Consider the following 27,145-nt stretch of genomic DNA (forward strand, 5'->3'; position numbering starts at 1 on the left):
TCAACGACCCTGAAAACATTTCGCACGTAGCGTCTCAGGCTACATCCGAGCTGTACGTATCCATCAGTTCTGCTGCTACGTCGCCAACAGCCATGCTCATATCGATCTCCGACCCATCGATAGTGACAGCACCGGGCACCATGACGCTCATGCCAACCTTTCAATACGTTCAAGGTCCACGAACCCACATTTCCAACACGATCTATGACGATCATGTACGTACCAAGCCAACAGAAAGAACGTACACGGGGGTCTATGGAAAGAACGGCTAACGTAAACGCTACTTCCCTCCCGACGTACTCTTATGACCTAGCCATGTCGGCATACACTACACCTCGTTACATTAATCAACCGTGTAGGAGGTAATGAAGGCATATATAATGATGAAGAAGCACCGGTGAGAAAAAATTGCCAATTCCTATCCTTAGCCTTCAGCCTGTCATTTTCAGGATCTTCGCCATGGCCGAAAGGACTATGGGCACCTTCGGACGGAATAATACCGAAAGCACTACGGATACCGAAACGTGTAAGCTACAGGAGCGCGAAGGTGGGCGTGCGGCATGGCTCACGGTTGCTGGCTCCATACTGGTGTACTACGCCTCCTTTGGGGTTATGAACAGCTTTGGCTTCTTCCAGAACTACTATAGCAGCGACTTCCTGGAAGAAACACCACCATCGACTATCGCCTTCATTGGAACGGTTCAAATGGCGCTCATGAATTTGCTGGCTGCTCTTTCAGGGGCCCTTTGCGATCGGTATGGTGTTAAAGTTAGTACCCATCCCCAGCACTCTTTGCCCAAGACTGACCGAGATCATTAGTACCTCTACGTTGGCTCAGGTGCTGGTACTGTGCTGGCTCTCATCATGTTGTCATTTATACACCCCGGACAGTTATGGCTGGTTCTCATGACGCAAGGCTTGCTGATGGGTTTCACCATTGCTTTCGGTGTGCAACCAGCAGTTACGGTAGTTGGTCAGCACTTTACAGAACGACGTGCCTTGGCTATGGGATTAGTTTCTACAGGATCGGCACTGGGCGGCATCGGCTTCCCGCTAATGTTCGATCAACTACTACCGAGATTGGGCTTTCCAAATTCGCTACGTCTGGCTGCTGTAAAGATAGCGTATGTAAAAGCCGCCGCGTCGGCTTTTCATCAGCTAACGTTCAAAGTGTTTGCTACTTTGTCGCCCTACGTATCTCTACGAGCAAGCCCAGTGGCAAACCGAATCGCAAAGGGCTTAATTCGCTCATCGACTTCAAAGGATTTATCGACACACGCTATGCTGTACTATGCATCGGAACGTGGCTTGCCATACTAGGCCTTTGGATCCCTGCGTATTATCTCAAGCCATATGCTAACTCAGTATATCCTGGCAACAAAGTTAGCGACTATTTCTTGTGCATGCTGAACGGCTCCAGCATTATCGGCGCAACTTTGGGAGGCTTCATTGGGGATCAAATCGGCAGACTGAACCTACTCTGGCCCATTACCCTCGTCTCTGGCTGCCTTTGTCTTTTCCTATGGCTACTTGGCAACTCCATGGCTACTCTCATTTTCTTCGTCTGCGTATACGGCTTCTTGACCAGCAATGTTACTGCTCTCCCACCCTCCATAATTGGCCACATCACACCCAACGAGAAGTTGGGAGCGCGCATTGGAGCTTTCTACAGCGTCATCGCTATAGCTAGCCTTGTTGGTACACCGATTGGTGGTGCACTTATCACGAATCATGACACAAGAGACGGGTATCGATGGTTGATCGTATTTTCAGTAAGCTATTTTTCATCTATGAGCATATGGCCGATGGAGTCACTAATCAGCAACAGGGTGCTGCGCTTCTCATCGGATCAGCTTTCATGTTCATCAGCCGGCTATTACATGACAAGGCCCTCCACACGAAATGGTAGATATGTGGCCACCTCGCTAGTAAGCGAGGAGAAGTTTTGGATAAAGATGTTGATTGAACTCAGGATGAAGACGAACTCCATTCCATATACTGGAAGCTAGGCCTGTCATATGACGTCCTTTACAACACTCGCCCTCAGATAGAGCTGGGGTGGAGTACCTCCCGACACAATATCTCGCATCGACATTTCGGGGGCCAGAAGTCGTCATAGATGACTTCTCGCACCTCGTCATCCTTTTCTTTCTTCTCAAGGCCAGGAAGAACAGTCTCCTCCAGCTCCACTCCACCCATATCTTCTTTGTAGAGCTGTCCGAGCTCCTCAGTAGTAATTTTCAATTCCTTCCTCGCACAATCGCGGAGACTCAAGAATCTGACCTCCTCTTCCTCATCCATGAATCCATGAAACTTGACGGCCCTATATGGAGCCAAAACCTTAGCCGCACTCTCGTATACGAGGCGGTGCAGGGTTCGTATACAATCAAACGGTTCGCCATAAAATATACTGACCGGCTGGTGTCTGAGATTATCCTCAAGATATCCAGTAGCGTCTGGTAGCTTGAAGATCAATTCGTTCAGGTGTGGAAGCGTCTGAAAGACTTCGTAGCTTAGCTGATGTGGCTTCAAGTGCTGCGCGAATGATCCGGCAGTGACCTTGAAGAAATACAGGCCGTCGATGAAGGAGAACTGGAGATAGATCTTTCGGATACCATGGTAGAAGGTGGCGTATCGGTCCAAGTGTGGATAAATCCTCGGGAATGATTTATATGTCTTCTCCAGCTCACGGGCCTTGTCGTCGGTCGGGAGACTGTTCACTTCGGCCAACTGACGATGCTTGCCCAGTCTGCGAATACTGCACTTGAAGCTGAACAAGTTCTCGGCCACGATACACAGTCCGTTGCTGAACCCCAGGTCGCTGCTTCCCGCAAAGCACAGGCGGAGGCTGATCGCGCGGACTTGGTGTGATACGGTGAGGAGAGACGCCCACTTGCCTAGCTGACCGGTGACTTCAGGTGCGCCCTGTTTGACTATGCGAACTCGGCCTCTAGACTTTCTCTGAACAGGGAGTGGCGGGGACTTATGCATGCAGAACTGGAGGATCCGCTCCTTGACTTCAGTGGGCAGACCAGTCCAATTGAAGGTATGGCCGTTGGCATTCCACCACTGGAACATGATCTCGTCGGCCACTGGCCCATCAATCGTGGGGAATGTAGCTTCCAGGAATCGCATTACCGGTACGAACTTGTTTTTCATCCATACCTGGACCGCTCCCTTGTTTCGCCCACGCTTCGCGATCTTAGGACGGCAGATAGCGAAGACAGGATCAGTGCCGAAGTTGTAGAAGCCAACACAGAGCACGAAGTCTCCATCGAGGTCGGCCAATCGGTCTGGATTCGAGGTGTGGGTAGCCTGGCATACGTCGATGGGTACGTTGAAGTGAGCGGCGGACTGGAGACGATACTTCAATGCCGCTTCGCGGATCTGATCGATGAATGCATGGTGGACGGAGGGAGGATCTTGCCATGCACTGGGTGAGAAGTTGATGCTGAAGCTCATTTTGATGTGGAAACGAGGCATCAATGGTCGGTGGGCGAATGGTTGTCGTAGAGGTTGGCCGCAAGGTGTGAGGTGTGAGGTTGAACGTTAGCAGCTGCTACGACGCTGAGGCCTTGTATCGATCAGAGGCTCGGCGGTGTGGGTACGGGCGGAGTGTTTGTGAGAATAAGGATTGAGGTTGAGTCAAGAGTGAGAGAAGTTCATGGGAACAACGCTAGGCGTCAGGCATCTACTCGCGACGCACAATAGGTATGACGTGAGAGGAAAAAGACTGCCATTGGCTCAATAAGCCAGGAAATACGAGCGGCATGCGACCGACTATTTCGAATAAGACATTGTGTTGAGACGAGTGCGAATAGTTCAATAGACGCATTCGTTGCACAGCTTCTGCTTTTCTACTGTGTGTTGATGTAAAGTAGCCACCTAGATACTCAGTTGCGGACTACACTAGCATTCAGGGCTCTTATCGCGTTCCATCTCTCTGATTATGATTGCCTGTCCGTAACACCCTCTCCTTCAAGTGCCAGATGTCTGACATTGGAGGTCATTGGAGGTGAGTCTACAGCCCGCACACACACTCTTTTGATCACTTCCCAATACATACATTTCTATTGCAGCGTTCACTACCCATCCCCATCGTCACCAGACGACCACTCCAGCATATTGCTCGTTATCCAGCACAAACAAACCAGTTCTTCGTTTGTACCCCCATCCAAGGTTACACATCCAAGGGTGCCTTGCAACGGCAACATGCATCGCGAAACCAACACCACACTGCGCGCCCAAGAGCGCCCCACTCGTTATGCTTATGCCTAGCCTCACGGCCAGCCCATACCATCTTGCTAAGGCCTGTTGTCCTCCGTGTTCCTTTCACAGCTCATGACCGTCTCACAAGCAACACCGACACGATGCTGCCAGCGGCCCTGCAAACGTAATGTCCCTTCCGCATCCTCATCTACCCTGAGACTCGTATTCGCGGAAAGGGAGCTTCGTTTGACACTGACCGTTGCATCCCGGCTGCCGAGATCCCGTGTGGCCTATCCGCTCCCTGGCTGTGGCACGTTACTTGCGGTGTGTATTTTGGGATCGAGATCGCTGTCCTGGGAGGGTGGGGCCGTGGCGGGTGGAGGGGAGTAGTGAGGAGAGGAGGATTGTGAGGGAGGCGGGGTTTGGGTTGGAGGTTGGGAGGTTGAGGTGTGCGGCTGTTATGGGTTGATGAGTGGGCAGGAAAGTAAGTGAGTAAGCTTCTTGAGAGTGTGCCCCAGAGCCTAGATCGGATCATGTCGAGGGGGTTCCAATTGTATGGGAGCGGAATATACCCATTCCTACGTTAGTCTGTTTACGTTGTGCTTCATTGAGACTATCCTATCACGATTGTTCGGTCTGTTTCCTTGTTAGCAGCCGCAAGCAAGGTATGCTCTTCTCACTCACATCATGTACCCCATAATCCCTATCAATGCATCCGCCATGCCTCATCCATCGTTCAATTCCACAGCACCGGGGTATATACAGCATCCTCCTTCAGAATCTACGCCTGTGCCCTCCTCGTCCCTTCAAGAACATAACCAACCCTCCCAACCCCTCACCAAACATCCTCAGCCCCCACCTCCCACTTCTCCCCATCAACCCTAACACACTCCCCCTCTTTATCCCTACTACAACTCTTCCGCATATCCAACGCATCCTCGCCATCATTGTAATAATCCTTCACAACCCTATACACACTATACCCCATCTTGCGATACAGTTCCTTGGCAATTTCATTGCTCCTGCGCACAAACAAATCCACAAACCACGCGTTGGCCGCGTCGGACGAGCGTTCGAGTGCAGACGATAGCGCGGTGGCGTAGCCGAGGCGGCGCGCAGAGGGCGCGACGGTCAGGGCGGTGATGTGGCCGTGGTAAGGGAGGTAGTTGGGGTATTGGACGCCGGTTGTGGAGGGCTTGTAGGGTTTTATCGGGGGGTCGAAGGGGGAGGACTCGAGTTTGCCTAGGACTGGTGGGGGTTAGCAGGCGTCGCACATGGCTGGATGGAAGACTGAGGATGGCGGTTCGTTGGGGCCTTACTGTAGCCTTCAATTTCGCCGTCCATGCCTTCTATTATTTGACACAGCTCGGGCCATTTTGTGAGGTACTCGAGGTAGAAACCGATGTTATACGTTTCTGTGAGGTGATCGAGGTTGCATTCGGATATTCGGAGGAGGTCGGTCGGACGCATTGGCCGCACTGTCGCCATGATGGGAGACGGGGCGTGGTGTGGCACGCAGCGACACGGAGGAGGTGGTGGTGGTGGGGTGGGTGCTGATGCGAGGGCTTGGAGCGATGATGCGTGTCGGCACTCCCGCGGCGAAGTCTCGCTTAGACTCGCTGGCCTGCTCTTGCGCCAATGTGCTCTATCTCTTGCCCATCGATTTGATCTTGCTTGTACGATGTGTATTAAGAATTATGAACAAATGAAAATTAACGCCGCTATCGATGCTATGCTTAAGTTACGTTTACAGAATGGGTATAGAGCAGATGAACAACAGCGCAGTACAACCCGACCACCCAGTCTATATATCCTTCATCTTCTTTCTACAAGTGACGACCTCATTCTGACTCTCAACACTCTTCATTACATCTTTCGTTTAGTATATTCTTGTTGCGCCGTCTCTCTTCTCCACGCGAACCGGTGTTGCCGTTCCCAATGCTACCTCTTCCTCTTCCTGATAGGGAATCAGCAGTGCTAGATGCGGAAAGAATCAACACTAGCCTGTGCCCCATTGACATAATCTTTGACCGACGAGGAGCCTGATCGAATTCCGCGCTGGTCATAAGTCATTGGGCTTTGCGCTCGGGTCGGGGTCGAAGGGGTGCGCAAGTTCTCGTAGTGACGGGATACGCCATTGCTGTTCGCATAAGGAGACGCCCCGCGTGAAGGGGTATACTGGCTGCTGGTATCGTTGCCATACTCATCGAATCGGGGAGTCTGGTAGGGTCGCCTTTCTCCCGCTAGGCTGTTGCCGCGGATATCGTTGGGGATGGGCGGTGCTTGGCGGAATCTGCGATGCGGTGCAGAATGTTCCTTCTCATCAACGAGGACCACCATCCAGACACCCACAGACCCGTTTTGTCCGAGCAGAGGAGTGCAGTGTATCCACCTGGGTCGGCCTTCTTCATAAGAGTCTTCAAGGTCGGACACGGCATGCGGCAGCCAGCGGATCTTCGCCGTAACACCGCGGGACCCATCTGCAAGCGCGTCGCTGAGGGAGTCTCGGACACGGTTGCTTCCGCCAATGCGATCGAGGAAACGCGACTGGAGAATGCCGGGAACACGAAGAGAGGGCGATGTGAAGAGGATGCGCAGAGACGGCGCCGGGCGCACAACGAGGTACTGGTTCATGTTAATTTCCCCGCATCTTCACATGGAATCAGTGACCACTTACGTGTTTGTATGGGCCAGACAGCCTGCCGTCTGCCTTGTTGATCGCTGGCTTCTCAGCCCTGTCAACGTCAAAGGTAGATTGGTCCTGGATCAGCAGCCTGGGCTTGTGCTGCATGCTCGCATCGTCCTGCTCTTCAAGATGCTCCCTGTGCATATTGCCACCGTATTTCCGCACGGTGTCCAGCTCGGTGTTATTGAACATCTCACTGAGCGCCTGGAATTCATCTTTCTGTGGCTCCTTCTCTGTCTGGCCTTCTTCCTCGTCGAGCATGCGCCGGAAAGCCTCAAGATCGGTGCTGTCCTTTACAAGACCGGAAATGTCGATTTGCGCGCCAATAAAGTATCGTAGGGTTCCCCGCGAATCAAGAAGAGGCGCAATCATCAAAAGATTCATAAATGGCGATCCATCACGGCGACTGTTTTGCTGTTAAGACATGCTCGCCAATGGCATCGCGTGAGTGACTTACTAGTTCAGGAACACCTCACTATGGTCTTTGCCCTCACGGGCCGCTATGCCAAAGCGCTCAACGCTGGCGCGGTTCGTCTTCGGACCTTGGAGGAAGCGACAGTTGCGACCGATGGCGTACCCAACGCCATACTGAGTCGTGCGGTGGAATTCTGGTTTCAGGTTAACAAATGGTCAGTCTCAAAGCGCAACGGTAAACTAACCTTCCGACGCAAAGATAATCGGGTTGTCGGTCCTAGATGGGTCTGTCAGGCAGAAGACCTCGGCCAGACCCTCACTAGCTTCACGAAGCATCGGAGGAAGATTCCCCGTTACACGTTTCGCAATGCTCACGCTAACTACTTGGATGAAGACGTGCGTGATAAAAGCCGGAAGATCGTCGCGGACCAGGACGTCAAAGGCCCGATTGGCTTTTTCCTCTAGGACGGCATTCATGGTCGTTCGCGCCGGAGTCTCGGTGAAGTCCAAGCCTGGAATGGGTTCCAGGGCTTCTGCAACGGCGTTGGCGTAGCTGATGGCTCGTAGCGCTTTCAGTGCATCGAGGTAGTAGATCAGAGTAGGGAGCGAGTTGGGTCGGGCGATGCTCAGGAATGACGTAAATCGAAGTAGGGATGCAGTGTCGGCGAAGATGGCCTTCAGATGCTCTTTCGAGAAGAGTTGCTCGGATCTGGTCTCGAGGGAGTATTGTGATCGTGCGTTGTCGATGGGTCCGCTGACAAGATCGAATGACTGGGGGTCATCTTCCAGTAATGGTGAAAGACGGTCTCCGTCTTCGATGATATCAGCTTTTTGCTGGAGAGGTCCGAGTTGTCGCGTTGCGAAAGATGGCGTGGACTCATATGATATGACTGAGTCGGCTGAGCTTCGTATCGTGGTCGGCTGTTCGTTCATGGGAATGCGTGAAGACAGTATATTCTGTGGCACGGCACTAGATGTGCGTGACATACTTCGAGTGCGTGACTGTTGCATGTCTGGTGTTCCACGTCCGTTGTTAGGCGACGATGGCTCTGCGCTCAGTCGCCGTTGCAATGATATGCGCTTTTGGTTGGCCTGGGGGGTACTGGAACTGATGGGGAATGAGCAAAAGGAACGAACGAACGAAAGGGGGGGGAGTAGGGTGTTACCTGGTACGGGAGGGGATATGGATATCCTTTCTTGTAAAGTCTATCTGTGGAGCGGGAGCAGTCTCGTCATCTGAAAGCCAACTTTCTCTTCGTTCGGGATCGGCCGGTCTAGTGACGGGTGAAAGAGGGGCACTCCTTGCATTTGAATCAGAAGCATCTTGCATGGTTGCAAAGTCCAGGACCAGTGGTTCATTATGCGCACCGCCACTGCCGTTGGTGACATTGGGGTGGGCATCCGTATCGGGGGCCATGACGCTATCGACATACGCTGGGGCCAACTCGGTTGAGCTCCCCATTTTGGCTGAATTGATAGTAGTGTTCGAGGTCCTGGCAGGATCAGTAGGCCGTTTAGAAGAGAACACTCCGTGGGCTGATCGCATCTTGTTCTTAAACAGGGCCATTGTAATTCGTGCAACGCTACCACGTTGCGGCCGTCAAAAAGCAAAGGGGACAAGTGGGAAAGTTTGATAACTGGGGATGGCACGGCGTGTTGGAAAAGGGCAGACGTAGATCGATGACGAAGAGAGAATTTCTGTAGGGTAAACATACCGGAGAAGCCAAAAACTGCTGACACGTTATAGGTCCCTTGTCTCTGAATAGTTAGGTACTAGTCGGTCGCCTGGCGTGCCTGGCTGGTGGTGCCAGGACGTCGACTCGCTGGCGTCTGCTTTGGGCACCAGAAAGATCGCTTTAGCCTGGTAGGCTAAGGTTCCGGCCGCAAGGATGCCGATTGCGCCGATAGTGTGGGCTAATGCAAGGCACAGTGAGATGTCGGCGATCGTGAGATTTGCCTCCCGCGGCAGATGATCGAAGGATTGAGGCTTGACGAGCTCAAATAGGGTCGCGTGCTAAGACAGGGGTCGCGGATGCTATCGATAATATGCCGGCTATCGGCGTTGTAAGCTGAGATCTACGATGGACTTGTCAGCATTGTGAAGTATCGCAACATTTCGATGTTGTCGCAGTTGAAACAAAGCTGGGGGTTGGGTGTCGCATAACCAACCCCCCGCATCAGCCACGAGTACATTTTTGTGCACCTCGCGGCATACCTTGCATCGACGCCTGATCCCTGTGCAAATCTGCAGACCGCCATGGCTAAAGAGAAACTGCAATCGTGATGTGTTTCTGTGTGTGGTCGGTCTTCGCATCCGACACGTCGAATTGGTCATAATCCTGGACATGTCCCCGTTGGAGGAACACCAGGGTTTGGATCTAGCTGTCTGCAGCCGTGATCTGTGCAGACAAAGGTTTGCAGCCGCCGGTGCTCCGTATACAACAACCTCGGGGTAGTTAACCAGCCTAAGGGATGCTCTTCCGACTGCCCTGGTCTTCCTCTTCAGCTGTCAGTTGTCAACTTGACGCGCTTCCCGCAAACTTTGCACTAGAGAAGACGGGACTGCACTCCCGGCTTGCGACCCTCTCTTAGACGGGTTCTCTCTCCAAATGCTCACAGCCGAAGAAGGACTCCACTTGAACGACATGCTGTCGCATTCGGATTGTGGAGTTTTTTGACTCGACATGACAGATGGCTTGATGTCCATTACTCGCAACGCAGATCTTTGTTTACAGAAGTCAATTGCATGCAGTGGATTTCTGGGAACAAGGGTGCGCAACCCCACTCATCAGAGGTTGCTCTGGTGTTGAACACGACGGCGATTCAGCGGCGTAATAACCCTTCGCTGTTATCCGCTACTGCAACCGAGCCGACAACGTTACAGCATGACGTGTATGGCAGTGGACCCACGGTACGCCGTAAGTGGCCTCGACTCGACGTGTCGACGCAGGGTGTTAATGTCCGAAGGGAGTCGGTTACTTTTGGATTATTGTCCGAACAGCTTTTTGTTCCTTTTTGCGGATGGTGGAGAAAAGCTGTGGTGTCCAGAGGGCACGTGTCGTGGGGCGACGCTGCCTCGTGCAATCTGAAATGTGGGCTGGAGCTGCGCAGACAACTTCGCGTGGGCAAGCGTCATGCGCTCATGGTCGACACTACATGCTAATGTTCACTAGATTCACAATGAACCTTGGAAGCCTACTGTTTCTCCTGCATCACGTGTGCAGCCAATCAACGGCCAACCCCGCCGAAATGCAGCCAACGAAGAGATGCGCCTAGATCCGAAATCTAGATGCCCGCGCATTTAGCTTTGTCGCGAAGGAAATCGATGAAATCCCCTGAATCTTGGGAAACTTTGGAAACCTTCGCAATTCGGGTATACGGGCTGACGGGCTACCAACATTCGGCTGTGACCTAGTCAGCTTTCGCGAATTCCGTCATCTTAGTTCAGATCCTTAGATAGGTGTCGGTAGCACCCGATACAATTTAGATCAAACCTTCTGTCCTGAACCCCAGACCGCCACGTGCATTGGTCGCTCTGTCGCTCTGTCATTCCTGCCAATCGCAACATTTGATTCCTCGTTTTGTCAGTCACAGCGTCATTGTACGATTGCGGTAGTATAAGAGAAGAATCCCACACTGTTGCGTCTGACCATCTTGGCATCTACGCCTTTTTGTCGCATATCCAATCCCGTCTTGGGATCTTCATTAGGACTAGTAGCCACATGGATTTAGCTTTCATTGTCTTCTGTCACTGTCAGGCAACGTTCAGAGCATAGCCCACTATTCCTTGATTCTTATTCCCATGTATCCCGGTGCTGTGTCCGTCAACTTCAATTGGCGAACGAACAACCACTTCGGTCCCGCTATAAAGACAATAGATTGCGATACCACGAATATACTGGTAGCTCTATGTTGCCAAACACAATGGATCGTGTACCCGAGATATACTGGAAGTAGGTTTATGTTTCTTTATACTGATCACCACTTCATTTCTCGGCGATAGTTTGTGATGAATTTACTTGTATGTGAAAGACACCCTGCAATCTTATCAGGCGAGCGCATCATGAAGCTTTCACAGAGATCGAGCAAGCTGTAAAGTTTGAGTGAAGATTTCACTGGCAAAAGCAAGAACACGGATTCGGCGATGTTGCGGAGGGCCAAGGTGACTGTAGCGGACTGTGGCATCGATCGATAGTGAAACAGTGGTGCAAAAGGTCTTTCCATGTGGATCACATCATCTGTCTTCCTTGAGTACATTGATGTGGTTGGAATCATGATGACACTGTAGTTATGAATTCGAAATGCGTGCAAGACCTAGTCATCTATCCTGGTCATATCTGAAGTAGTCGTCCGACACCAATAAGATGCTCGCAGTGCATGCGAACAACTACAAGTAGACCCTGCACCAGTTGCAGTAAGCACTAGCAGTGCGTCACTTTCAGGATTAGCAGTCTTCGTCGTTTCCGCAAACTCGAGAATATATCTGATTCTCGAGGCTAAAAATCTCCAGGAACGGACACATTAGCTCTCCATACGAACGTCATCACATTAAAGACCAATGACGCATCTCCCAGCACCACAACGGGCAACTGACGCGGCAGCAGGGAACCATATGTCCAGGCTACGCACTATACTTGCCAAGCACGATAGGACGCCGCTCGGATGCAAACGGGGCCGTCGTACTACGAAGAAGAAATGTCAGGGTATTCCTTGAAGTGGCGCGGCATCGCAAGGGCCCCGTGAGTGAACCACGTCAGGGCGGTAGTTTGAAGGATGTTCAGGGGCCAGGGTAAATGAACAACAACCAAGACACGAAGTAAGAATCAAGCGACCGCCACAGTGGCCCGCTTCCCCTAGCAGACCATCACAGCTGGTACGTAGCCACCCCATTCAAACGAAGAATGGAACGTTTCTGTTTATATACCAATGTAGACTGCAGCGCAACTCTTTAGTGTCTTGCCTGTGCGAGGTGTAGCCACGTTTCCAGACTGGTCGATAGCGAACATGCACAAACGTTGAGTTGCAAGTCGTCCCAGTACACTGTAGAAGAAGTGAGAGTAAAGTATACTATTGACAAGCCTATCTATCGTTGGATCTATAGTCGTTCGTACAGGGTATCATATGCTGGTTGAGTATAGTACAGTGATGTAGCAGTATGTGTGCTCATCATACAAGAGTCGTTTCTTCGATTATCGGAGTATGTTTTTTTCGTCCGCATCTTATGTACAGGCGAATTCCTTTGGTATCCGCGTTTATGTGGGTCGAAAAACGGAGGATCAGGGCATTTTTGGCCGTTCAGCGGGGCGTCTGATGTGAGCGCATCGTCTGTCTCGTAGGAAGCTGAATGCGAGACCTTAAACTCTGGAGCGCTTCAGTCGGCGACGAATTATCTAAGTCGTGACCGTCTGCGGCGCCATCATCGTGTTGCGCATCATGTACGGCTTCTTGTTGTGGGGAAACTCCTCGAGCATATCTCGTGTCGTCGTAGTCTTGCGCTTCGGGGTCATATTGGCGAGCTGCGCGTCTACGGGGAGGACGTGCTGTAGCCTGAGCAAGTTTCTGTTCGAGAAGCCATGCCTTGCGCTTATATCTTAGGAGCTCTTCATCCTGTTCGAGTGCCTTTCTCCTTGCTTCAATATCCGCAGCTGTGGTATCCGACTCCGTGTAGGTGCGTGCTTCAGTCGGTTCGCGTGTCCGATGCGTGTTTGTGTAGTTCGTGTCGCGGGGCTGAGATCGAGCATGTCTCTCTCGATGCGGCGGGGAGTTCTGGATGCGCATGGTCTGTCGCAGAAGCTGCTGTTGTAGCCTGATGAGCTCGCGCTCCCTTTCAGCCAAATGGGCTTCTCGAAGCTCTAAATCGCGGTCTCGGAGCGGTGTTCGAGGGGATGGCTTAGGCCTGTCTGAGCTCGTGGGCAGAGGTCGGTCTCTCAAAGCACGCACATCTAGCCGATCCAACAGCTTTGCAGGTGCCTTTGGAGGTAGACCGACGCTTTCGCGAAGCCTAGCGGCCTCGTGGTTTCGCGCCCGCCTCTTCGCTTTCACTTGAGGCTTCAGTATCTCTGGCTTGTTCGATAGGCGCAAACCATTTCCCAGGCGGACGTTTGGCTGTAGGACGCCATCGACCAATGTACCGCGAAACGTCTCCAGAGCCTCACTATTCCGCAGTCTGTGTTCGTATCTCAACTGAGGTGCGTCGTTGAAGCGGGCGGATATCGGGTGGCTTTCGGTGGGGTCGAGCGTCAATTCGACGTTTTCGAAGGGCGGGTCGGCGACAGACACTCTCTGCTCATCTTGGGCGTTGCGCGCCAGAATGCGGAGGGTCCTCTCGCGCAACTGTCTTGTGTCCTTACTGGGGCTGTTGTTAGCATACACATTCAAACTGCGAGCCGTCGTACTCACTTGATGATGATGAAGCGCTTACTATGCGGGCTCTCTCGTCGCATCTCCTGCATTTTCGGTGTAGGCCCACTTACGAACTGCGCTGCTATCTTCATGCGCGCTTCGAAGGCATCGTGAGGAAGCCATGCAAAGGGAAGTATGAAAACAGACCCATCCTCAAAGTACGCCCACCCAGTAGGGAACTTGGACTTGCTGCGGGCATAGAGGCTGCCCAGATTTACAGAATTATGCTGTGGCCTACTCAACCCAAACGGAGGCACAGTGCCCCAGGGCGGGACGCTGTACAGACTCCCCAGGTTGACATAGTTACCGTATGCGCGGCGAAAGGCCATAGTCCGCCGGTGTGGGTGCTATGTCCCAAGCCCTACCTTGTGGTCTACACTATGTTGCGCGAGCGGCACGCACTTTCTCTGCGGCGGTAGCGAGTCGTGATACGTGAGCGTGTGCGGGCGACACAGCCATGACCAGATCTAAGACTCCGCGGGCAAGGCTAAGGCTATGGGAAAGCGAGGAAGCGCATAATAGGCGATGGCGTACGCACGTAGGAATATGCGGCTAGACAAGACAATCAGCCTCCTGTGTAGAGTGGCATGGTAGACACGTCAGCGACATACCTTGTGGTGGCTGCAACGGTGGTGTGGTGGCTGCGAAGGATTCACGATGCAGCACTCAAATTGCTGCGCACGAGCCCGCTTGTTTGAGTCGGGTGTACCGATCCGCCACCCCTTCGTTGATCGACATGTATCTTAATTGCACCTCACATCCTATTCGGACCTCCTTCACTCCTCTCTTCTCTTTATAACTAATCGTGTCGAAGAACTCTTGCGTTTCTTGGACTTGTCATTCAAAGTCGTTTGTTATACTATGCATGTACTACATGATCGCTACTATGAACGCAGCATCGAACAGCCCAGAATGCGGGTCTACGAAGAATAATCCGCCGTACCGTATCCGTCTGATTAATCGCCACGGCGCCATCAAACTGACACGTTGCCGCCACCTAACATTCAACCCGACTGCTACTCCATTGCGGCACATCTGTGTCAGGCTGCCGTCATCCAATATCGACCCCGTCAACGCCAAATAATTTTACCGCTCCGACTCACCCTCAAGATCATCCTAGCGCACTCAGTAATGATCGGCGTTCTTCGTAGACGACCGTTGTCCCGGCTCCTGACTCTCCGAGCGCTGTCGGGCGAAACAGTCGCTGCATCCGCAGAAAGAGCAGTGCCAGAGGATACAACTAGATCGAGTCCGTTTGCCAGGCTTTCATCTGGTAGACATTGACCCAGCTTCCTACATGAGAATGCGGATAGGTGTCTCCTTCCGCACGCCATCTAGTATGCGCCTGCGTTCATGCAGCGTTCTGCTTTTCAACTATGCTATCTATCGCCATCGACCGAGTGGAGGGTGTAGTTGGCGTCGGCGGTGCCTTTACTTCCGCCTTGCTTGGAGTAATCTGCGCCTGCAGCTGTGGCTGTATTTGCGGCGGCATGGTCTGAGTCGGCGATAAGGATGTAGATGCTGCGTCCTCCTCGGTAGGTTCATTGTCGTCTCCAAGTATCTCGTCCACTTCCCGCAGCCAGTTGGCTTTGAGGATCTCCATGGGAGGATCCAAGTCGCCAGGCTTCCCGCCGCGTCGTGCCTCCGCTGCAGTCATCTTTCTTTCACCGCGTTTGTGGGGGTGGAAATGCATGCGTCGAAGGTGGCTTGCGGCATTGTAGCACTCGTTGTACCTCTTCCCAGTTTGACATGCCTTACAGTTGGCCAGGAACGACTTGTCGGGTGAAGTGTCGATAGTCACCCAGACTTTACGTGCCTTTTTGTGGACACGGTTGGTATGACGTCGGAGCTCATGCTCACTGCGGAAGCCATCGGGATAATCCGCGCAGAGGGGACACTTTAGTCGCAATACTCTGCGAGACGGAGGTTTGGAATTTGCCTCAAAGGTTGGTGAAGTAGAAGGCGTCGTCGTCTCGATGCTGGGTGCTGTCACAATGGTCTCCCTCGGTGCTGGAGCGGGCTCTATTAGTTCGCTAGCCTTGGTATCCGTGACGGTAGGGGTAGTGGTCGGCGCATCTTCTTTCATCCTGGCTCTGGTTCTTGTAGGAGGCATCAACTTGATGGTGCCAGATGAAGTCCAGGTAGGTTCCGACCGGGCTGAGATACAGTAGTGCTGTGCAATTCCGTCACACGGTCCGATACAGCTGAGTGTTGGGGAGGCTCGCTTGGTGGGGCGCGTCCTGTCGCTCTAACGGCAGCTAAAACCGACAGGTTCAGAGAATGGCGGGTGTAGTCCTAGGGTACTAGGGACGTGTGATGTGTTTCCAAGACGATCTGGAAAGGGCGGGGGGGCCAGGCAGCAAGATATCCCGATTTTCGCTGGGCCCAGTGGAGTGCGCACGAGGCTGGAATGGCGCAGTCAGCCTCGTTTCCCATGGTGAGTGGGCGAGCCTTGAGCTGCAAGCCACGCTACAAACGGCAAGATGGCGAGCTGAGTGCTTATTGGGTCTCCTGCCTCAGGCTGAACGACGTGTGCTGAGCCCATGGCGAATCAGGTGACGCAGCCTGCTTGAGCTGGGCCGGTTTCTGGGCCAGTTGGGCCAGATAATCAAAAGGAACGAAGGATTGCCGTCCAAACCCTGCTCGGATCATTCCGTCTCGCAACGAACTGCACGTCCAAGAAAGCGGAGGGTTGCGGGCTGGCTAGGGCGAGCGAGCATCGTGGTTCATGGCTTGGTCATGCTTTTCCTAATTCGATGTTCCGGCTCTCGACCGACTTGCGCAACCCGGGAGTAACCTGGACATTGACAATTCACATCGCATCATCACCCGACATCACGACACCCCTCTAGGTGCTTTTGGTAAGGCAGCATCAGCATTCGCAGCACTGGTCTCTCGTTATTTCCTTGTTCAGCCTTGCTCCGGTCCTGTACCGGAAGACGCCTTCTGCTGGTCCAAGCGGAGCCGAGGCTTTGGACGAATCAGCGACTGTGGGAATTTGCTTGCTTTACGAAGAGTCGCCGATCCAAGGAGCCAATTGGTGTCTCAGCAAGCCTCGAGTCCAGCTGCAGAGGCATGGCTTGCACCCAGGAAGCACGACGTCTCCGTCATTCGCGATCGGCTGCAGCCCTCTTCAGCTGAACCGATGTTGATCTTGCGCTCTCCATCTTGCGAGTCTGGCGGGTGGGGCGCAATCAGACGGTACGAAGACACGGAGTTTGGCCTTGATCCTTCGCCTTGCTGAAGTCAGACTAGGCCACCTCTCCGATATGCGGTATATGGGCACTACGTGTAAGATCGGTGGACAGATGGTCCGAGGCTGACGTCCAGCGGCCACGAAACCTTATCCGCCGATTAGCATCAAAGACCCTACCGCGGGCGTGGTACCCCTCTTGGCCCATTCGAGCATTGGTCGCAAAACACCATGCATCCTCTGTTGCATGAATACCACATTTGATCTGCCTGACTTGAGGCATACCATCGCGATGATGCAGCTCTGACACCGCTCCGATGCTACCCAGATAGGCTACAGCGCGCAACATGTCAGCCTTCCCGCCCAGCGCTGAAGCACGCGCGCCTTACGGAGGTAAAGGGTGTGAGTAACGCTTATCGATTCGTAAGCCTCCTAGCCTGCATAGGGCTGGACTGACGTTTCATGTCTCGAGATGCTCGTCATTTTTGCGAAGCACAGGAAAAACCACGTTTGCACATGGATGAGCCATACATACTCTGCCGATGGCATTGTTGAGGAGATTGCTTTCAGGTCTACAGGCTCATCCACATAGCTCACACTTTCGACCCTTACACTCATTATGCGCAGTCGTACTAGCCCGTCAGCTTCGGCTCTGCCCCTCTCTCCGCGTCAACCGTGCTTTTTCCTCAGCCTCACGCTACAGATGCGAGCGGAATGCCTCTTATACGACGGATGCGGACTGTACTCATTTCGTTCCATCGTTTGGAAGCAGTGCGACAGACTGTCATTTGTTCGGAGCAGAGCTGAGCGTGTAGCCAACCTCCTGAAAAGGATCAGCTCACTGAAGCGATACGTGAACATACCCGCACTGGACCCAATGATATACGCAGACGTCCGTAAAAAACGCACCTACGAATACTTGACCAGAGCTGGCAACTTGATTCCTTTGGAGCAGGCTCGCTGTCGATCTGTAGGATATCTCGGGTACATGCCGTGGCAGAGCGGCAGTAGTACAATAGAGCCTATTAGCAGTTGATTACTTGTGCTCTCTGCCCAGAGCAATGTGGTGTTCGGGGAAGGTACCCGCTGTCTGTTGTTTCGCTCTGGGTGGGAAGAGATGTACCCTGAAGCCTACACTGACGCTAGATATGCTGGTTTGTTTATTTTGAGCTGCAGACTGTCTGTTTTCTTCTTTGTATGAGGTGGATGGCGGGCTGCGTCGTGATCTTCTTTGCACATGCGAACTACCCGACGAACACATTAGCCTACCCTAGATTCTGCCGCTGATACTAAGGCGGGAAAGACAAGTCGCTACCACAGTACCGGTACTGCTGGACGCCTGAAGTTGTTCGATGTAGTCAAGTGGGCTAGAACGTCTGGCAAGGCGAGTTTGTGTATCATATGGCCTCGATGCTAAGGAACGGGTCGTTGAAGACGGCCTCGGTATTTGGTGTTCGTGGTTGGCTTTCCTGACCCTCCCGAGGAGAACGAAAATTGATATCCCACAATCGTCAAGCAGCTCAAGATGGCAGTCTGCGCACAAATTCTGATGCGTCTTATGAGAAAGTCGGACCGCCTGGTGAGTGTGAAGACAGAGTGGCATGTGAAGGAGCTGTTGCACACGGGCCCTCTCTTGACGTTTGGAGGATAAGCAGGGGTGCAGACGATCATGCTCTCTCCTACCGAGGCCATCCTCTAGACAGCATCGAGCCGACCACCCCACATATGATTTCATACGCTGCTACGTAGATTCCACACGTGAGCATCTCGTCGCAACATTGTCTGGTCGCGACACCCCCGATACGGCCGCACCTCTGCTCGCGCAGCCGTCGGCATCCGCCATGCGCCCCCCTGGCCCTTCGAGGTGACATAGGCGCTATCACCAGAAATGTCAGCAAGCTCCAGCCATGGCCGGCCGTCGGGCGACTCGGACCGCTGGACGACATCCTCGCACACGTACATCGCTAGCAATTCGGGCGCATACACCGACCACGGCGAAGGGAGCTCTTCCCCGCGGCGGAGCCAAGATTTCAGACCTGGCACAGGCGCAACCCACGACGCAGGGAGCTCAGCATCGGGGAGCCTGCTGGCTAGGGACTCGGTGCACGAGGAAGACTTTGCGCGCCGAAAGCAGCGCGTGCGCAGGTCTGGCGGCTTCCTTCTAGATTCAAACTTCCCGAGTGGGCCAAGGCATCGGCATGGCAACCACGAGGCTCATCGAGACGAGGCAAAGGGCAAGCGCAGCTCGCGACACCATGGCACACACGAAAAAGACGCAACCAGCTCGCCTTTGTCGCGAGAGATACAGAGAGATGGCCCAAGCCCGGCCCCCGGCGCAGCATCCCGCATCAACTTCACCGACTCCCAGGACCGACACGACGAGCGCATACGCATTGGCAAGACGAGGGGGAGCGCATACAACATGCAGCCTCCAGCCCGTGATCGAGACCCCTCGCCGAACACCGCGCAGCCACGGCAGGCCATTGACCCGAACCAGCTGGTACACATGGCGCTGAACTTGAGCGAGAGCCGACGGAGACACATCAGCACTGGTCAGCTTCTGGCAGCCCAGTCACGAGTTCCCTCTGCTTCACAGCGAGAGGGCAGCTTTTCCAACTATGGCGCTGGCGGCAGTCTCAAGCAGTATCTCAACGAGCAACGGCGGACTTCACGCAACATATCCCCAATGGGCGGCCAGGGCTCTCCTACCCGTCACATGTCTACCTCGATGCAGAGAAGCGCGTCTATTGCGTTTCCAGGCTCGCACAACATAAACCCGTCTCCTGCTACGCTTGCTCGGGTCGAGAAAGCGCGCGCGTATATCGAGCTTCGCATGGAGTATCTTCGGCTACTGGAGTTTCTACCGCCGCTGAAGCCCGATGCTAACAACCCAGGCAACTTTGTCTTTTCCTCAAACAGCGTTCCAGGCAGTCCCCAGGCACAGCTCACCCGTGTCCCGTCTCACGCTGGCAAACAGCACGGACTCGGCCGACCGTACAACCCTCTCCAATACATACGAAACCGCCGAAGCAGGGCTCGGGAGCGAGTGACGCTCGACCACTCTTCGGAAGAATTCGACGACGTTGAGCAGGTACGCGAATGGGTGGATCGCGTTGAGCAGCATGCGAAGCGAGCCGGCTACCGTCGAGACGATGCAGTACAGCTGCCCAAGATACACCACGATCACGAAGTCGGACCTGCCCCGAGCAAGCCTGCGAGGCCTCACAAAGGATGGATCTTCAGCCCGCAAGAATTGCTTGCGGACGCGCACTGGCTGGAACAAGGGGACAACAAGCGGCTTGTGGAAAATCGCTACGGCCGGAAGGTATATCCGCCCCCCAAGGAGGTGCAACCAAAAGACTTCCTCTCGCCGCGCGCAAGCAAAGACTACCCTGACAACCGGAGGAAGAGCTGGATTGATGGCTTGCCCAGCATCGCAGTCGATCACACGACAGGTGATGAGAGCGACAAGGGTAGTGAACGTGGGCGCAAGCGAAGGCTGCTTCCAGCGCTGCGGACTGATAGCCCCAGAGGCGGCAAGCATTCTAGACGGGGTTCACGGCTGCGCAGCCACGACGATACCGATAGCTCAGAGTCAGAATCAGATACTCGGAAACGAAAGACCCGCATCGTCACGGACCCAGATCACAACACCGGTCCTTTGGCTTTGCTCCTCGAGCAACAAGCTCGGGAGTCTCAACCCAAGTCAACCCCTGACTTCACGCCAGATACACCGAACAAATGGGGGCGGAATGAAGAGGTCACATCAGACAGCAGGCCCTCTAGAGACTCGCTAGAAGTCCCTCGACCCACGAATGGCTTCGCATACATGAAGGAGCGGCGTAATTTTAAGATGCCGCCGAAGTCTCGTACAGCTCTCACTCTTTCCATTAACGATAATGAGCCTCGCTCGTCTTTCGACGACCAAGACAGCTCAGCTCCAAACACTCCACACGCCAAACGTTTCCCACACATTGGAGGCGATCTCTCATCACCTCCAAGTCGATCAAACTCCCAGACGAGGAAAGCGAAACGGGGCAAGTTCAACAGCATTTTTCATTCACATGAGCATAGTGATGATCACAAGCACGAATTCCGCCCAGACTCTGCTGGAACAGACAGGAAGGCCAGATCTCGGCAGACCAGCGAGGAAACTCCAGACGATAAACACATTGGAACAGCCATCCTAGCAGCTCCTGGTGCTGTGATGAGTCTACTCGGTCACCGTAAGAACGATAGTGTCAGTAGTTTGCCCAGCCCGGATAAGCTACGTCGCAGGGACACCCAGGAGCCACACTCAGCTGTCACAAGGTTTTTCAAGGGCGTAAAGAATGAAGGCACTAAAGTCGGTGATATCATCTTCAGAAGAGATCGAGCCGACGACTCGGATGCAGACACCGTATCTGACCGCAACTCTGTTGATTTCGACGACTATGGCACTGTCAAAGCCAAGCACACCAAACGGCCACCGATGAGTCGGACCGTTACGGCAGGGACAGATGGTAGTGTGACCAGCAAGGACCGAAACCATCTTGATCTACCTTCGTTCCGGCCAATTCACACCATCCCAGACGAGGAATCGGATTATGAGCATCACATCTCACGTCAGGCGCGAGAGCAAAAGAACAGTCGCTCACCTCGTGTTGATCGGCTTCTTCCACCACGCATGGATCTTGGTACAATATCCGGGAGCTCTTCTACGGGAGACCTCACTCTTACCCAAAGCCATAGTCAGGAGCGAATCAACCAAGTGCTCGCTCGGCCTGGCGGTGACATGGTGGGCCTCCCTCCCACTGGGCTCCGAAACGCACAGGGCTCAAACAGGCAGCGTAGCGCCTCTCGGCCTGGGCTCAACGGGAGACACTGGAGCATCGCCGACGGTGATGACAATGCTGCTGACCGTAACAACAGCGCGAACATCGTTACCCAAGCGGACATTGCTCGGGTGCGCGCGCTGTTCCTTTGCTCAGGTGTCAAAGCACGGGAAATCGACCGACGCGCGCACAGTGTAAGAGATCCGCCTCCCGAGTTCCTGAGTCGCGCTGCAGCTACATCCAAGACGAAACTCTATCCGGTCCCGCGCAAGGAAGAGCACGTTCTTGCTGCACGCATGCTGGTTAAGGATCTGGAGTCATCAACCAAGGCACTACAGTCCTCACTTGAATGTTTTCGGGACAAAGCCATCCAGCAGCTCACCAACCAGATCTCGGCTTTGCAATCTACAGTTGACTCTGACCTCATGCCGCGTATCCTAGAAAGCGGGGACCAAGCTGTGCGCATCACGAGTGAGGTTTCTGGACAAGGCCCCCTGCAGGTCAAGCAGATCACAGACGAGATCGACCGCATGATTCGCACGCGCAAACGCAGGATGCGCTGGATCCGAGGTTTTGGATGGATGCTGGTTGAGTGGGCTCTCGTCGCACTCATGTGGTGTCTTTGGCTCATCGTTGTGCTCGTTGGATCTGTCAAGAGAGTATTTGGTATGGGGATTGGAGTGATTAGATGGCTGCTGTGGCTCTAGGCGTGCCCGACAGTTTTCCATTTGTTTTGTTGCATACAACGGCGTTAGATATTTTCCCGAGATCTTTCCTTTCTGGCGTTTTGGATAGTGGGTAACAAGCTTGCATGCTGCGATACCACTTATAGACTGTTGTATGAATATTGGACGGGGGCTTTCTTGGTTACGTACGTAGACGTGAATATAAAATTGTAATAATGTCGACTGGATTCAGCATGCGCGTATTAATTCTACTGGACGCCTTATCTCCTCTGGAGATTATCCGATGTATGATTGGATGAGCGTAGGGTTGGTGATGTTGGTTTGCTGTCACAAAGTGAGTCGCACGTGACCTGCATGAGTCCGCGCCACTGACGCGTCTACGTCATCGGCGTCCTTGCTTGACAAGCTTCACTCATCGCTCTCCGCAACACTAGTCAACACAGGCAGAAGCGCGCAAAGCCTCCGTCACAGCCTCTTCGACTTTGCCAATCTGTAATTTCTCATCCTGCATCGGCCATGAGGCATTGCTAATCAGTTCTTGCCCCACAACAGACATCCGGCATGGATCTTCAGACGGTGTTCGTCGCCAAAGACCATGGCACCAGCCACGTCCAGTCGGTACGTACCTGCGCCCACACACCGACTTTACTCAAAACGCCTGTACTAACATCCCCTGTCACGAAGTCTAACGGCCCTTCTTCGTTTGCGTCACTCGCTGCAGCTTTTGTGCCCACGGCTGTGATTGCGACTTTGTACATGGTCGCGTTCGTCCTCATCTGGCGCCGCTTCCCCAAGATTTACTCACCACGCACGTTCATCGGCACCGTACCAGAAAAGGATCGCACGCCATGTTCGAAATCGCCAGGCTACTTCGAATGGGTCCACACCATGAGGACCGTTCCGGACAAGTTTATGCTTTACCACCAGTCGCTTGATTCGTATTTGTTCCTGCGATTTATGAGGACTCTGATATTCATCTGCGTAGGTGGTGCCGTCATTACCTGGCCTATCCTCCTGCCTGCCAATTATACCGGTGGCGGCAGATCGAAGGAACTCAATCGCGTTGGTATCGGCAATGTGAAGAACAAGGACCATCTCTATGCGCATGCCATTGTGGCATGGATATTCTTCAGTTTCGTCATGTTCACTGTTGCGCGGGAACGACTCTGGCTTATCGGACTGCGTCAAGCATGGAATCTGTCAAAGCCAAACGCGAAAAGGCTGTCTTCACGTACTGTGCTCTACCTCTCGGCACCTACCGCGGCTCTCGACGAAGGCAACATGCAGCGATTCTTCGGCGATGATGCGGTCAGGATCTGGCCAATCACCAAAGGCGAGAAGCTTGTGTCACTCGTTTCGGAGAGGAACTCGAAAGTTGAGGAGCTAGAGGGTGCTGAGATGTCTTTGATCTTGAATGTCAACAAGGAAGTTGGAAAGAGCCACAATCGGAACATCAAATACGAGCAGCTACCCAAGCAAATGAAGAAGTCCCTACGACCTACACACAAGTCCAAGACACCAGTCGTTGGCAAGGAAGTTGACAGCATCAGCTATTTCCGGGATCAGATTAGGGAGAAAGAGGATGACATCGAGAAGGCTCGCGAATCAAACGAGACAGCTGAGAGTCTCGGTGGAGCGGCCGCGGTCTTTGTTGAGTTTCGCACTCAACCTGCGGCTCAGCGAGCCTACCAACAAATCGCGTCGTCTGATATTCTGTCTCTCACTCCTCGCTTTGTCGGTACTACTCCAAACGAAATTATCTGGGCCAACCTGAATCTGGCACCTGCACGTAGGATATCGCAGAGTGGAGTCGCAGTCACCCTCGTCATCGCTACCATCGCACTCTGGTCCATCCCAGTTGGAATAGTCGGTGCTTTGTCAAACGTTGAGTATCTCGCTGAGAATTTCAAATGGCTCGCGTTCCTCAACAAGCTTCCATCCGGGCTTATGAGCCTACTTAGTGGTCTCTTACCTTCGCTGGCCCTGAGTGCCTTGGCTAGATACGTGCCGAACATCTTTAGATGTACGTGTCTTCCTTTGACCCACATTGCTACCTCCTGGCTGACACAATGCAGACATATTTACAAAATTCGGAGAGCCGACCAAGACTGTCATCGAGCTGAAGGTGCTCAAGTGGTACTTCGTCTTTCAAGTGCTGCAGGTCTTTCTTGTCACGACACTCGCTTCAGGTGCTGCAGCGGTGGTATCGCAAATCGTCAAAGACCCAAGCGGAGTACCCCAGCAACTCGCGGAGCGTTTGCCAAGAGCATCAAACACCTACCTCGCGTACTTCATCGTCCAGGCTTTGACCAATGCCCCGAGTAACATACTGAACTACACGGACGTGCTATCATATGCTTTCTTCGACAAGTTCTTCGACAAGACACCCCGTCAGAAGTACAACAGCTTCATCACGATGAGGGGCATGGCTTGGGGCAAGCTGTTCCCGAAGTACGGCAACTTTGTCGTCATTGGTACTTCATCTTAATTTCCATAAACAACACTTTACTAATCTATCGCAGCGATCGTTTACTCTTGTATCGCGCCTCTCGTTCTTGGCGTCGCTGCCATCGGTCTTATTATCTTCTATTGGTGCTACCAATACCAGCTGTTGTATACCGCGACGCCGAAAATCGACACTAAAGGACACGCGTACACGCTTTCTCTGCAACACCTTCTCACTGGCATCTACATCGCTGAGATCTGCCTTATTGGCCTCTTCAGTCTCCGCGAAGCGACTGGTCCTCTAATCATGCTTGTCGTCTTACTTTTCGCCACCGCCATCTTCAACTACATCACGAACCGTTACTTTGCTCCGCTCGAACAGTACCTCCCCGCAGATCTCGCGCTCGACTCTGAAGACGGTGAGCAGGCACCACTGCTCTCTTCAGCGGAGGAAGGCGAATCTGAAGCTCTTGAGCACGCAGAGTCAAGGATTGATCGCGTGAGCGAACGAACGCGTGTGCCATCCAAGTACGTTTCGCCTGTCGCTCGTTTCTTACAGCCACACGTCTTCGGCAGCTACACTGCCTTGAAGGCTTGGTTGCGCGACGGCGACTTTGACGAAGACGATGAGCCACAATACAGCGAAGAGGACCTGAAGAAAGCCTATCTCAACCCTGCTTTCACAAGTAAGACGCCGGTTGTTTGGTTGGCAAAGGATAGCATTGGAGCGAGTAAGCATGAGATTAGCGAGAACGAGAAGACGGGACTGAAAGCTACTGATCAAGGTGCGTGGATCACGGGGGATGGGAAGTTGAAGTGGAGTGTGGATAATTTCGAGGAGGTTCCTGTGTTCAAGAAGGCTATCAAATGGTGAAGGGCATCCGGGATGGGTGAGACGGGAGTTAGGATAGTAAAAGCGGATGCACAAGCGAAAAAGTTGGAAAATCACTTTCGTAACTATACCAAGACTTCTATCGGTCATTGCAGACTATTCCGCTCGTGATCTGCGAACAACCACCGTCTATTCTTCATCCTCATCCTTTCGCTGCTCCTCGAAAATCTTTCTCCCTTCCTTCACCAACGCCCCTTCATCCTCACCATCGTCCTCCACCCCCGCCAAAACAGCAATCTTCACATACGCCAACTTTTTCACCTCACTCTCTTCAAACAACTTCATTATCTTCCCGTACACTGGGTTCTTTTTAGGGAAGAAAGATAAACAAGCTAGGTCCTGGGGCGTGAGACCGTACTTGTTCTTACATTCTGTTTGGTTAATGACGTCCGATGGCTCTTCGGTGAGGTTCGAGTCGGCGGCAATGGTGTGTGCGGATAGGTATGCGGACCATTTTTGCTTGGGTGTCTTATCTTTGGCTGATTTGGTGGGTTTGGCTGGGGCGTCCTTCTTCTCTTTCGCCGGCGCAGACCTGTCGTTCTTCTCTGGCTTCATCGGCTTGTCTTCATCTTCAGACTCGGGGTCGTCTTTATTTCTAAGATCTCCCGTTAGCCCATCCATTCTACCAGACATGAAATAAACCAACTCACTCCGCTTTCCAAATCTCCTCCCCCATCCTCAAAACCTCCTCATCACCCCCCTCCACTCCCTCCAGCATCCCCACCTTCCTAAACCCCAACTCCCTCACATTCTCTTCAAGAAATAACTTCATCGTGCCCCCATACAGCGGGTTCTTCTTCTCGTACCGCAGTAACGAACCCAATTCCTCTTTCTTGAGCCCGTACTTCTTCAGCGCGTCGGTCTGCGTGATGCTTTCTTCCTTGTCGGGCTCATCTTCTAGCATCTCGCCCTCGACAGAGTGGGATGCGAGCCAGTCTTGCCATTGTTGTTTGTGTAAGGCTTTGTCGGCTTTGGCTTGTTTTTCGTGAGCTTCGGTGGCGAGTGTGCTGGGGGATTTCTTTTGGCGCTTGGATTTGGGGGGTTTTGCTGTGTCGTCGTCTTCGTCGTTGTTGTCGGGTTCGGCGAGACGCTTGGGGGCGAGGGGGGCCTTTCCTTCTAATGCGTTCGATTCTGCTTTTGTGCTTTTTGTAGGTCTTTTGGAGGGAGCTGTAGAAGTCTTTCGGGGCTTGCGCTTCTTGTCTTCGAAATCAGACCCTTCAGATGCAGACGTGTATTTCACCGCTTTGGTTGCGCGGCTGGATTTGCGTGTTGACATTTCCGCTCTTGGTGTGGTGATTGGTCACCTGAATTTGCTGAACTCGACAGAAGTTGATCGCAAAATCAGAAATGGCTGCTATTACGTGATTCTGTCGAGAGTGAAAGTTGAAGCAAGTTCTCCAGATA

The 27,145-nt window shown here is 53.1% G+C and overlaps 9 protein-coding genes across 9 annotated transcripts; 3 read left to right on the plus strand and 6 right to left on the minus strand.

Moving 5' to 3' along the window:
* The first annotated feature begins 381 nt into the window (after positions 1-381).
* Positions 382-2,268, plus strand: BKA58DRAFT_376508 (major facilitator superfamily domain-containing protein). Its single transcript, XM_046169529.1, has 4 exons — positions 382-768; positions 820-1,124; positions 1,172-1,772; positions 1,829-2,268. Exons 1-4 carry the CDS (start codon positions 460-462, stop codon positions 1,907-1,909), a joined length of 1,296 nt encoding a protein of 431 aa, XP_046028927.1. The 5' UTR covers positions 382-459; the 3' UTR covers positions 1,910-2,268.
* Positions 2,044-3,665, minus strand: BKA58DRAFT_426969 (uncharacterized protein; the record flags this gene model as incomplete). Its single annotated transcript, XM_046172972.1, has 1 exon — positions 2,044-3,665. The coding sequence occupies exon 1, from the start codon at positions 3,481-3,483 to the stop codon at positions 2,044-2,046; it is 1,440 nt and encodes a 479-aa protein (XP_046028928.1). The 5' UTR covers positions 3,484-3,665.
* A 1,229-nt stretch (positions 3,666-4,894) lies between these two features.
* On the minus strand, positions 4,895-5,768 carry BKA58DRAFT_88654 (acyl-CoA N-acyltransferase). Its single transcript, XM_046176118.1, has 2 exons — positions 5,529-5,768; positions 4,895-5,457 (listed from the first exon to the last, which is right to left on the minus strand). The coding sequence occupies exons 1-2, from the start codon at positions 5,695-5,697 to the stop codon at positions 5,045-5,047; spliced, it is 582 nt and encodes a 193-aa protein (XP_046028929.1). The 5' UTR covers positions 5,698-5,768; the 3' UTR covers positions 4,895-5,044.
* Positions 5,769-5,882: 114 nt separating this feature from the next.
* Positions 5,883-8,957, minus strand: BKA58DRAFT_376514 (uncharacterized protein). The gene is made up of 5 exons (XM_046169530.1): positions 8,476-8,957; positions 7,555-8,417; positions 7,353-7,503; positions 6,887-7,301; positions 5,883-6,834 (listed from the first exon to the last, which is right to left on the minus strand). The coding sequence occupies exons 1-5, from the start codon at positions 8,874-8,876 to the stop codon at positions 6,187-6,189; spliced, it is 2,478 nt and encodes an 825-aa protein (XP_046028930.1). The 5' UTR covers positions 8,877-8,957; the 3' UTR covers positions 5,883-6,186.
* A 3,444-nt stretch (positions 8,958-12,401) lies between these two features.
* Positions 12,402-14,328, minus strand: BKA58DRAFT_88693 (uncharacterized protein). The gene is made up of 2 exons (XM_046176119.1): positions 13,709-14,328; positions 12,402-13,658 (listed from the first exon to the last, which is right to left on the minus strand). The coding sequence occupies exons 1-2, from the start codon at positions 14,038-14,040 to the stop codon at positions 12,605-12,607; spliced, it is 1,386 nt and encodes a 461-aa protein (XP_046028931.1). The 5' UTR covers positions 14,041-14,328; the 3' UTR covers positions 12,402-12,604.
* A 734-nt stretch (positions 14,329-15,062) lies between these two features.
* BKA58DRAFT_435815 (uncharacterized protein) lies at positions 15,063-15,797 on the minus strand (the record flags this gene model as incomplete). Its single annotated transcript, XM_046173371.1, has 1 exon — positions 15,063-15,797. One exon carries the CDS (start codon positions 15,795-15,797, stop codon positions 15,063-15,065), a length of 735 nt encoding a protein of 244 aa, XP_046028932.1.
* Positions 15,798-17,065: 1,268 nt separating this feature from the next.
* Positions 17,066-18,561, plus strand: BKA58DRAFT_376524 (uncharacterized protein). Its single transcript, XM_046169531.1, has 2 exons — positions 17,066-17,926; positions 17,988-18,561. Exons 1-2 carry the CDS (start codon positions 17,524-17,526, stop codon positions 18,071-18,073), a joined length of 489 nt encoding a protein of 162 aa, XP_046028933.1. The 5' UTR covers positions 17,066-17,523; the 3' UTR covers positions 18,074-18,561.
* A 231-nt stretch (positions 18,562-18,792) lies between these two features.
* BKA58DRAFT_307536 (uncharacterized protein) lies at positions 18,793-25,723 on the plus strand (the record flags this gene model as incomplete). The annotated part of the gene is made up of 5 exons (XM_046167164.1): positions 18,793-22,288; positions 22,940-23,022; positions 23,089-24,427; positions 24,480-24,878; positions 24,927-25,723. The coding sequence occupies 5 exons, from the start codon at positions 18,793-18,795 to the stop codon at positions 25,721-25,723; spliced, it is 6,114 nt and encodes a 2,037-aa protein (XP_046028934.1).
* Positions 25,724-25,791: 68 nt separating this feature from the next.
* Positions 25,792-27,144, minus strand: BKA58DRAFT_465824 (uncharacterized protein). Its single transcript, XM_046174979.1, has 2 exons — positions 26,392-27,144; positions 25,792-26,336 (listed from the first exon to the last, which is right to left on the minus strand). The coding sequence occupies exons 1-2, from the start codon at positions 27,015-27,017 to the stop codon at positions 25,871-25,873; spliced, it is 1,092 nt and encodes a 363-aa protein (XP_046028935.1). The 5' UTR covers positions 27,018-27,144; the 3' UTR covers positions 25,792-25,870.
* Between the last annotated feature and the right edge of the window lies 1 nt (position 27,145).

This window comes from Alternaria rosae, assembly GCF_020736505.1.
Source record: "Alternaria rosae strain MPI-PUGE-AT-0040 chromosome Unknown BKA58scaffold_2, whole genome shotgun sequence".
In the NCBI taxonomy this organism is placed as follows: Eukaryota; Fungi; Ascomycota; class Dothideomycetes; order Pleosporales; family Pleosporaceae; genus Alternaria; species Alternaria rosae.

What these genes read in the sequence shown, in the direction of transcription:
- BKA58DRAFT_376508 (XM_046169529.1), top strand. Translation starts at nt 460, where the DNA reads ATGGCCGAAAGGACTATGGGCACCTTCGGACGGAATAATACCGAAAGC. An exon ending in GCGATCGGTATGGTGTTAAA is followed by an intron (nt 769 to 819) that starts GTTAGTACCCAT and finishes CGAGATCATTAG; the next exon opens with TACCTCTACGTTGGCTCAGG. An exon ending in CTGGCTGCTGTAAAGATAGC is followed by an intron (nt 1,125 to 1,171) that starts GTATGTAAAAGC and finishes TAACGTTCAAAG; the next exon opens with TGTTTGCTACTTTGTCGCCC.
- BKA58DRAFT_88654 (XM_046176118.1), bottom strand. Translation starts at nt 5,697, where the DNA reads ATGGCGACAGTGCGGCCAATGCGTCCGACCGACCTCCTCCGAATATCC. An exon ending in CGGCGAAATTGAAGGCTACA is followed by an intron (nt 5,458 to 5,528) that starts GTAAGGCCCCAA and finishes AACCCCCACCAG; the next exon opens with TCCTAGGCAAACTCGAGTCC.
- BKA58DRAFT_376514 (XM_046169530.1), bottom strand. Translation starts at nt 8,876, where the DNA reads ATGGCCCTGTTTAAGAACAAGATGCGATCAGCCCACGGAGTGTTCTCT. An exon ending in CATATCCCCTCCCGTACCAG is followed by an intron (nt 8,418 to 8,475) that starts GTAACACCCTAC and finishes ATTCCCCATCAG; the next exon opens with TTCCAGTACCCCCCAGGCCA. An exon ending in TGTCTGGCCCATACAAACAC is followed by an intron (nt 6,835 to 6,886) that starts GTAAGTGGTCAC and finishes AACATGAACCAG; the next exon opens with TACCTCGTTGTGCGCCCGGC.
- BKA58DRAFT_88693 (XM_046176119.1), bottom strand. Translation starts at nt 14,040, where the DNA reads ATGGCCTTTCGCCGCGCATACGGTAACTATGTCAACCTGGGGAGTCTG. An exon ending in AAGCGCTTCATCATCATCAA is followed by an intron (nt 13,659 to 13,708) that starts GTGAGTACGACG and finishes CAACAGCCCCAG; the next exon opens with TAAGGACACAAGACAGTTGC.
- BKA58DRAFT_376524 (XM_046169531.1), top strand. Translation starts at nt 17,524, where the DNA reads ATGCGCAGTCGTACTAGCCCGTCAGCTTCGGCTCTGCCCCTCTCTCCG. An exon ending in CGGCAGTAGTACAATAGAGC is followed by an intron (nt 17,927 to 17,987) that starts CTATTAGCAGTT and finishes CGGGGAAGGTAC; the next exon opens with CCGCTGTCTGTTGTTTCGCT.
- BKA58DRAFT_465824 (XM_046174979.1), bottom strand. Translation starts at nt 27,017, where the DNA reads ATGTCAACACGCAAATCCAGCCGCGCAACCAAAGCGGTGAAATACACG. An exon ending in GAGGAGATTTGGAAAGCGGA is followed by an intron (nt 26,337 to 26,391) that starts GTGAGTTGGTTT and finishes GGGAGATCTTAG; the next exon opens with AAATAAAGACGACCCCGAGT.